Below are 10,000 nucleotides of genomic sequence, written 5' to 3'. Positions count from 1 at the left end.
TTTCTAAGACTGTTTTGTCAAAGCAACTGGTTTCTAAGATTGCTCTGTCAAAGCAACTGGTTTCTAAGATTGATTTTTCACAGCAACTGGTTTCTAAGACTGCTTTGTCAAAGCAACTGGTTTCTAAGATTGCTTGGTAAAAGCAACTGGGTTCTAAGATTGCTCTGTCAAAGCAACTGCTTTCTAGGATTGATTTTTCACAGCAACTGCTTTCTAAGACTGCTTTGTCAAAGCAACTGATTTCAAAGAGTGCTTTGTCAAAGCAAGTAGTTTCTAAGATTGCTTTGTCAAAGCAACGGCTTTCTGAGAGTGCTTTGTCAAAGTAACTGATTTCTAAGAGTGCTTTGTCAAAGCAACTGGATTCTAAAAGTGCTTTGTCAAAGCAACTGTTTTCTGAGAGTGGTTTGTCACAGCAACTGGTATCTAAGACTGCTTTGTCAAAGCAACTGTTTTCAAAAAGTGCTTTGTCAAAGCAACTGGTTTTTAAGATTGCTTTGTTTCTATTTGAGAGGATCCTCTTGTGTTTAATGTATTCCTATCTCAACCCCAACCGGAAGAGAATTCCCAAAGGTCCTTGGCAACCCCAGAATTCGTGTCAAAACGTTATCACGAAAACGTTGCTGCCATTAGGCAAAGGAGGCGAGACCTTCTCTGACAAAAGGAGACGCTCCATAATACTCACCATTTCACAAGTGTCAGGATCATGCAAAATGACAGCTAATAACTTTATTAGAACCCTCGCAGGTATGAAAAATGACCCCCAGTAATGGTGCGGAACGTGTTTATTTTAGGGGGGGTGGGGGTAGGGGAGATGTTTATGCTATTTGGAGTATTTTTGTTTGCTTTTTATTTGCATTGCATTACTTTGTTTACATTTGGATTTGACGGAATTCTCCGAACGTATAATTGGAGAAGGAATGCTTGAGCTGTTAGATATATGAGTCAGACCTATTTGAGGATAATAAATGACTGTATTCCTTTTGAAAAAGGGATGTTATTGAGCTACAGAAGAATGAAGAACGTGAAAATTGTAGCATTTTTCTTCCTTGCCTAATGAGTGTACATTAACATCCATCTTCTATCTCCTTAAGGGACCATAACTCATCTTTAATTGCTGGTAATTCACAGTAATGCATCATTAATTACGAGGTATTCCTACCGTGCATGACGTCATGAGACAGCTATCATCATGTCTTTCATATCGAGGTTGTCATATGAATGAAAAATATGATTGATATGACAAATTGCTCCTTTAACAACTTAATTCATAACTGACTCTATCGTTGTCTGAGTTTCATAGGCCTGGCTTTGTTCGCGTGGAATAAAGCTATAAAGGTCAAGATCATGAATACTGAATGGCTGGAAATATCAGTCGTTTTCGCTCTAACCAGTTTTAAACACTTTCATTATTTTCCAGATCTTTTTATTTGCTTTCCACAATATCGTTCGATGAACATAAGCTTTTGTTTAATAATCCCTTTCGTCTATTATTACTTGCTACCGTTTGGTCTATTATTTCATACTTTATTTTACTTAGATTATCTATTCATGTGATCTCAGTAATGGGTATTTTTTTTTCTTTTTTGCTTTTTCATATACAATTATATATCTAATATTCGCACGATTCTATTTAGGAATTACACGATTTTCAATTATTTATTTTAATTTTTTTATTTTCTTTCTTCTAGTTATTTCCATTTATACCGAGATAAGTTACCCAGTTTTTTAAACTAAACTTTTCTCTTTTTCTCTTTTTTAAATGATCTCTTTCAGTTTTTTAATCAATAACACATTTCTTCAAGTACTCTGAAGTTGTAAGAGCCAAAGTATGATTGAACTAGTATCTCCCATAGAAAAAATTCCAAATCATTATTTTCGTAACTTTTTTTTTTTATAACGATATGCTTCGTGGTATCTGTGTGATACCAATTATACCTCCTACCGTGTCAGTCTAAAGCTCAAAACTGTCGCTGTGAGCCAATGTGTCTGTTGAATCATCAAAAAACAAGTGCCTGGTTTCCCTTGGTCCTACCGTCGGTGGAGAGGGGGTTGGGTGCTGACAGTGTTTATATGATAGTGTTATCACCTTAATCTTGTCTAAAATGCTTAGTGGAGAGATTTATCCCATTTAAAGGTTTAAAGGTCACGCACGAAATGGCAGAGGCAACGGACAGGGCAATGTCCTACAGACTGACCATATATGCAGTACATATAATCATCGCCAAAAAACCCTCTCCATGAAGATAGGACCAGGAAGGGCCAGGCAATGGTTACTGGTGGATCAACAGGTAAACCCGTAAGCTCCCCTAAATCCCAAATCACTAGCTCACAAGATGAGGTTACAGACATTACAAGAAACTATCGAGCTTGAGCGGGCAAAGCTATGACCAGGGAGGGCCAGGCAATGGCTGCTGATGATCAGCAGGTAGACCTGTAGGCTCCCCCAAACCCCAAATCACTAGCTCACAAGATGAGGTTGCAGACACTACAAGAAACTATCGAACTTGAGCGGGTCTCGAGCAGGGACATTTCCCATAGGCTACCACAACCAGCCTCTGCCACTGGTGCTTGTAACAATTAAATAATCACTACCAGCAAACACTAATCTGCAGCCACCAGCAATTACCTTTGAAGACCTTCGTGTGCAAAGCGACTATAAAGACCACTCATGAATGGGTGGGGAAAGGGACAGTGACATTGCCAAATTGAGTAGGTCAATGTCCTAGAGGCTGACCATATATACAAATGATCAGCGCCTAAGGCCCCTCTCCGCCAAGCTAGGACCAAGGAAGGCTAGGCAATGGCTGCTGATAACTCAGCAGATAGACTTATAGGCTCCCAAAACACCCCATCCTTAGCTCACAAGGATGATGAAGTTGCAATGACCAAAGAAACTAGCGAGTCTGAGCAAGACTCGAACCCCAGTCTGGCAATCACCAGTCAGGGACGTTACCGCATCGGCCACCACAACCTTGAAAATCTTCCTCTATTATTATTATTATTATTATTATTAGACAAGCTACAACCCTAGTTGGTAAAGCAAGATGCTATAAGCCCAAGGGATCCAATAGGGAAAAATACCCGTGAGGAAAGGAAATAAGGAAATAAATAAATGATGAGAATAAATTAACAATAAATCATTCTAAAAATCTAGATATTCAACTGATGAGTGAACAGATCACCAGTAAGGGGCGCTACCACATCAATCAAGATTTCGACAAAAGAAAAGCTAGGAGCTTCAGGATTAAGAAACTTAGAAGTCTCACGATCCACGGTAAGGAAGTACCAATGACCTCAATTGTAGCTACCCCGAGGCTTATTTTCATCATCTAATTAGAGAGTCACAAACGTCTGTATGAAGGGACTGATGTAGGAGGGGGGGGGGGGTGACTTTCTTGTGTCCTCTGGGAAGATGACTCATTCTTGTGATATCAGAATTGATATAAAATGAGTTGGAGTGTACACGCGAGGCATAGTCTCCCTTTAACGACGATATTAAGCACAGTAGTCCTGTTCTGACGACATTATTAGGACTGTTGAAATCTTTATGTAGAGCTGTTTTGTATATATATATATATATATATATATATATATATATATATATATATATATATATATATATACATATATATATATATATATATATATATATATATATATATATATATATATATATATATATATATATAAACTTGCATCATTTCTTTTTTAAGAGAAGGGAGTTGGAATGCACACGCGAGGCAATATTAAGTAGTCCTGTTCTGACGACAATATTAGGACTCTTGAAATCTTTATGTAGGGCTATATATTTTTTTTTTTTAATTTGCATCATTTCTTTTTTAAGAGAAAGGAGTTGGAATGCACACGCGAGGCATAGACCTCCTTTAACGACGATATTAAGTAGTCCTGTTCTGCCGACATTATTAGGACTATTGAAATCTTTATGTAGGGGTATATTTTTTTATATAAATTTGCATTATTTCTTTTTTAAGAGAAAGGAGTTGGAATGCACACGCGAGGCATAGTCCTCTTATGAAGACAATATTAAGTAGTCCTGTTCTGACGACATTATTAGGACTATTGCAATCTTTATGTAGTGCTATGTTTTTTTTTTATATAAATTTACATCATTTCTTTTTTAAGAGAAGGGAGTTGGAATGCACACGCGAGGCATATTCCTTTTATGAAGACAATATTAAGTAGTCCTGTTCTGACGACATTATTAGGATTATTGAAATCTTTATGTAGTGCTATGTTTTTTTTATATATATAAATTTACATCATTTTTTTTTTTAAGAGAAAGGAGTTGGAATGCACACGCGAGGCATAGTCCTCTTATGAAGACAATATTAAGTAGTCCTGTTCTGACGACATTATTAGGATTATTGAAATCTTTATGTAGGGCTAATTTTTTTTTTTTTTTTTTTGCATCATTTCTTTTTTAAGAGAGAGGGTTGGAATGTACAAGCGAGGCATAGTCCTCTTTTAACTACAATATTAAGTAGATCTGTTTTGCCGATAATAATAAGACTATTGAAATCTGTATGTAGGGGTATCTTTTATAAATTTGCATTTTTTTTTTTTTTTTTTTTTAAATTTGCATCATTTCTTATTTAAGAGAGAGGGTTGGAATATACAAGCGAGGCATAGTCCTCTTTTAACTACAATATTAAGTATATATATCTGTTTTGACGATAATATTAAGAAATCTGTATGTAGGGATATCTTTTATAAATTTGCATCTTTTTTTTCTTTTTTTTCTAAGAGAAAGGAGTTTGAATGTACACGCGAGGTCTAGTCCTGCTCTAGCAATACTGTATTAAGACTTTTAAGATCTTTATGTAAGACTATTTTTTATATTTCTGCATCAGATATTTAAGCGAAAATGTTGACAAGTCTTTTGCCGCAAAAAAAGAAAAAAAAAAAATAAGAGATTTTAAATTTCCCTTCGCTTTAAAAGGCAGTTGTTTTTTGGCAAGAAATCCTTTTAGGCATTTTTGCCCAGAGTGCATTTAATGTTCCGCGGGAAATCTTATTAGCCTCACACAATAATTTTCCCAGAAATGTAAGGAGAAAAAAAAATAAAAAAGGTAACGTTAAAAAAAAATATGGGCCGCTGTGAAAAATGACTTTTCGATAATGGCTGCTCATCATGAAGGTATGCTTAACGAAAATATACTCTGTAGGAAAATATATTTTCCAAAATAACATGCCTATAGTAAATAGATTATTTTCCTTTGGAAATAATGGATGTAATGAAAATGGAAATCTTATCCTGGCTGTAATTTTATAAAGTGGTGTCAAAATGCTCGAATAATTTTAATCTATCAATCAATTTCAAATGCGTTTTTTTTAAACTATTAGAAGAGAGAGAGAGAGAGAGAGAGAGAGAGAGAGAGAGAGAGAGAGAGAGAGAGAGAGAGAGAGAGAGAGAGAGAGAGGGAGAGAGAGAATTGGAAGAATAAGAAGAAAATGATATACATGTATATATATATATATATATATATATATATATATATATATATATATATATGGTACAAACAAGTACAATGTCGTACTTCCTTGTTATCTTGATAAGGTTCCACAATGATGTAAGACGTGTATGAACACTAGGTGTATATTTATAGATATTACAAAAAACTTTTAGAGCTTTCGTCCATCATCTGTGAACTTGGTCACTAATATATATGTATATATATATATATATATACACACACATATATATATATATATATACATATATATATATATATATATATATATATATATACAGTATATATATATATATATATATATATATATATATATATATATATTTGAAACATTTCGCCATTTCTATTTTATAATAGTAAGGCAAATAGCCAATTTTCTTTCCGACAAACCGCACATTCATTCATCAAAGCAAAAATTACGAGGAGAGAGAGAGAGAGAGAGAGAGAGAGAGAGAGAGAGAGAGAGAGAGAGAGAGAGAGAGAGAGAGAGCATTTCATTTGTCACTCTTCCAGGTTAAGAGTTTGATGAGGGCCTACCGCTCTCCTATCGATTGTAATTACCGCCTTTTGCTTTCCCCAATATATCTCTTGTTCCTAAAAACCTCCCTGGGGAGATAAAAAGGGAGAGAAAACTCCTACTCAAAGGAGAAACACCGATAACACACATACACACACACAAACACACACACACACAAAAAGGTTTTTGACAAAACGTTGGTAGTCAGGGTTGCAAGGTGACCTTTTTTGAGCCAAAAAATCCAAATTTGGCCTTTTCCTGTGCATTGTTCTCTAGTCTTGGGTAGTGCCATAACCTCTGTACCATGGTCTTCCACTGGCTTGGGTTAGAGTTCTCTTGCTTGAGGGTACACTCGGGCACACTATTCTATCTTATTTCTCTTCCTCTTGTTTTGTTAAAGTGTTAATAGTTTATATAGCAGATATTTATTCTAATGTTACTCTTCTTAAAAATTTAATTTTCCTTTTTTTTTTCCTTTCCTCACTGAGCTATTTTCCTTATTGGAGCCCCTGGGCTTATAGCATTGTGCTTTTCCAGCTAGGGTTGTAGCTTAGCAGTTAATAATAATAATAATAATAATACTAGAGACCTAAATTTGGCCTTTTTAAATAATTGGCTAGCCTTAGATGCTATATTTCCGGCCTTTTTCTACTAGTAGGTTGGCCTTTTAAAGCTGCAGTCGATCAGACGTTGGCCTTTTTCTCATTTGGAAAACCTGGCAACCCTGTCTAGTGCCTTAGCGTGAGGCAGGGCAGTTCGTCACTACGGCTTCTGATAACAGCCTTTATTGCGCTCCTGAACGCTCCCCACAATGTTCCCTCTTAATACGAAGGTTTTATCCCTCCCCCCCATAAACCCCTTCCCTTAGACCACCACCACCTCCTCCTCCTCCTCCCCTCCTCCTCCACCCCTTTGCACGAACCCTTCCAGTACCTACCTACCACCTTCTGGACGTACTTCAAGTGATGCACGGCCAAATGGATTAGCGGCAGACTTTCTGGACTTGTTGGGTATATATATATATATATATATATATATATATATATATATATATATATATATATATATATATATATATATATATATATATATATATATATATATACATGTATATATATATATATATATATATATATATATATATATATACATGTATATATATATATATATATATATATATATATATATATATATATATATATATATATATATATATTCAAATAAGCCATACATTACAATACATTAATGTCTGGATTCCCTTACCGACCCCAGGATCTCGAGGCGAAACCACTCAAAGACAATAGCATCTGACCAGCCGGGAATCGAACCCTGGTGGGAGATTGTGGTTTCCTAGTGTACCTCTCGGAGTACCAAGTCTCACAAGGGTATGATTACTCCCTCTTCCCCTGTCCGAGGGACGGAGAGAGGCCGAGTATTTATATACCTGGCAATGCAGCTTATCGTGACCGGAAAGAAATATATATTCATAAATAATGTTAGACACTTGCTCTTTATTATATAAGGAAGATGTGTGTGTTTGTGTGTGTGTGTTCTACATAGATTTTTAAACTCTTTGCCTCCCTTGGAATTGCAAAAAACAGTTTTTAAATCTGAAAACATTTTTAAACTCTTTGCTTCCCTTGGAATTTAGAAAAGTTTTTAAATCTGAAAAAAATTTTTAAACTCTTTGCTTTCCTTGGAATTTAGAAAACAGTTTTTAAATCTGAAAAAAAAAATGTTTAAACTCTTTGCTTCCCTTGGAATTTCAAAAAACAGTTTTTAAATCTAAAAACATGTTTAAACTCTTTTGCCTCCCTTGGAATTTAGAAAACAGTTTATAAATCTGGGAATCTGAAATCGCCCTCAGAAATATCAGAAGAAAATTCTCGATCTCAGATCCCGAAAAATCCAATTTCAGAAAATGTATATACCTTTACCTGTCAAGATCAGATGTGGCACTGATGTTGAAATGAATCTTGTTTTTTTTTAGCTGTACAGACACAAAGGTCGGTGTTTCGCTAATGGCCGAGATAAATGAACAACAGAAAGTTTTAGGAGATTATTTGAAGCCCAATTTGTTGATCTGTTTTTAAAAGTATTTTTAGTATTTTTTTTTTTACTTTAATTTGACCTCGATTTCCCTTTGTTTCTTCTGAAATATTGTTCTTCTAGCACATTCAGTTGGTGTTATATCAGTTATTTGTCTCTGTGATGTAGGGCTATCTTTAATAAATTTGCATCTTTTTTTTCTTTAAGAGAAAGGAGTTAGAATGTACACGCGAGGTATAGTCCTGCTCTAACAATATTAAGACTTTTGACATCTTTATGTAAGGCTATTTTTCTTATATTTCTTCATCAGTTTTTTAAGAAAAAATTTTGACAAGTCTTAGGAGATTGTGTGAAGCCCAATTTGTTCATCTGTTTTTAAAAGAATTTTTAGTATTTTTTTTTTCTTATTTTAATTCAACCTCGATTTTCCTTTGCTGAAATAGTGTTCTTCTAATACATTCAGTTGGTGCTATGTATGTTATATTTGTTATTTTTTTCTCTCTTTGTGATAGTTTCACAAACGTTAACCTTTTGATAAAGATTGAAGAACCGACGTCCTTTCAGTGAAAGGTGACATAACCATAAACTGTGGAGAAGAATAAGAGGAAGAGGAGAGAAAAGAAGTGTAAGACGAAAGAGGCATTCAAGCCAAAATGGAAAGAGTGGACCACACCCATTTAGTAATAACCCTTGATGGAAAACCTCTCGGCCGCCAGCTATCACTCTCCATCAGGTTTTTTGGAGGAATTCTGGATGGGGGTAGGGGGGGGAGGGGGAGGCTTTCATGGGATTTGATGAGGTGATTTGTATTCTGCTTACATTTAATCTGATTAATCGTCTTGACCTTTAGATTTAGATGTGGATTTCATACCGTTTAGCTTGACTACTTTAATGAATTGTAAGTTTTAGTTAGGGTTGACGACATGGATTTATAGTCTATGTTTTTTCTGATCTGGCGGTAAATATCCGCAGCCGATATCATTAGAGGTCCTATCTTGCTTTTGATTGGCCGATGCCTATATTCTTGGATCTGGTGGTAAATATCCACAGGCGATATCAATGAAGTTGCTATCTTGCTTTTGATTGGCTAATGCCTATATTTTAGATCTAGCCGTAAATACCCAAAGGCGATATAATTGAAGCTCCTATCTTACTTTTGATTGACCGATGCTTATGTTTTTTGATCTGGCGGTAAATATCCACAGCCAATATCACTGAATCTCCTTTCTTGCTTTTGATTGGCCGATGCCTATATTTTTGGATCTGACAGTAAATATCCGCAGCCGATATCACTGAATCTTCTTCCTTACTTTTGATTGGCCGATGCCTATATTTTTGGATCTGGCGGTAAATATCCACAGCCAATATCACTGAATCTCCTTCCTTACTTTTGATTGGCCGATGCCTATATTTTTGGATCTGGCAGTAAATATCCACAGCCAATATCACTGAATATCCTTTCTTGCTTTTGATTGGCCGATGCCTATATTTTGGATCTGACAGTAAATATCCACAGCCGATATCATTAGAGCTCCTATCTTAGTTTTGATTGACCGATGCCTATATTTTTGGATCTGTCGGTAAATATCCACAGCCAATATCACTGAATCTCCTTTCTTGCTTTTGATTGGCCGATGCCTATATTTTGGATCTGACAGTAAATATCCGCAGCCGATATCATTCAAGTTCCTATCTTGCTTTTGATTGGCCGATGCCTATATTTTCGGATCTAACGGTAAATATCCACTGCCAATATCACTGAATCTCCTTTCTTACTTTTGATTGGCCGATGCCTATATTTTAGAATCTGGTGGTAAATATCCACAGCCGATATCATCCAAGTTCCTATCCTGCTTTTGATTGGCCAATGCGATATTTTTGGATCTGACGATAAATATCCGCAGCTGATATCACGGAAACTCCTAAATTGCTTTTGATTGGC

At 35.5% G+C, this 10,000-nt stretch overlaps 1 protein-coding gene across 1 annotated transcript in view; it reads right to left on the bottom strand.

The window, feature by feature from the left end:
• Positions 1–10,000, bottom strand: part of LOC137619945 (keratin-associated protein 16-1-like) — a 13,607-nt gene that overhangs the window by 44 nt on the left and 3,563 nt on the right. Inside the window, exon 2 of the mRNA XM_068350227.1 lies at positions 1–446. This exon is cut by the window's left edge and continues 44 nt beyond it. Coding sequence (XP_068206328.1) covers positions 1–446 — 446 coding nt within the window. The remainder of the gene's footprint in view (positions 447–10,000) is intronic.

This window comes from Palaemon carinicauda, chromosome 26, assembly GCF_036898095.1.
Source record: "Palaemon carinicauda isolate YSFRI2023 chromosome 26, ASM3689809v2, whole genome shotgun sequence".
Classification (NCBI taxonomy): Eukaryota; Metazoa; Arthropoda; class Malacostraca; order Decapoda; family Palaemonidae; genus Palaemon; species Palaemon carinicauda.
Note: the sequence above shows the minus strand (reverse complement) of the source record. Positions and strands in the feature narration are given on the sequence as shown.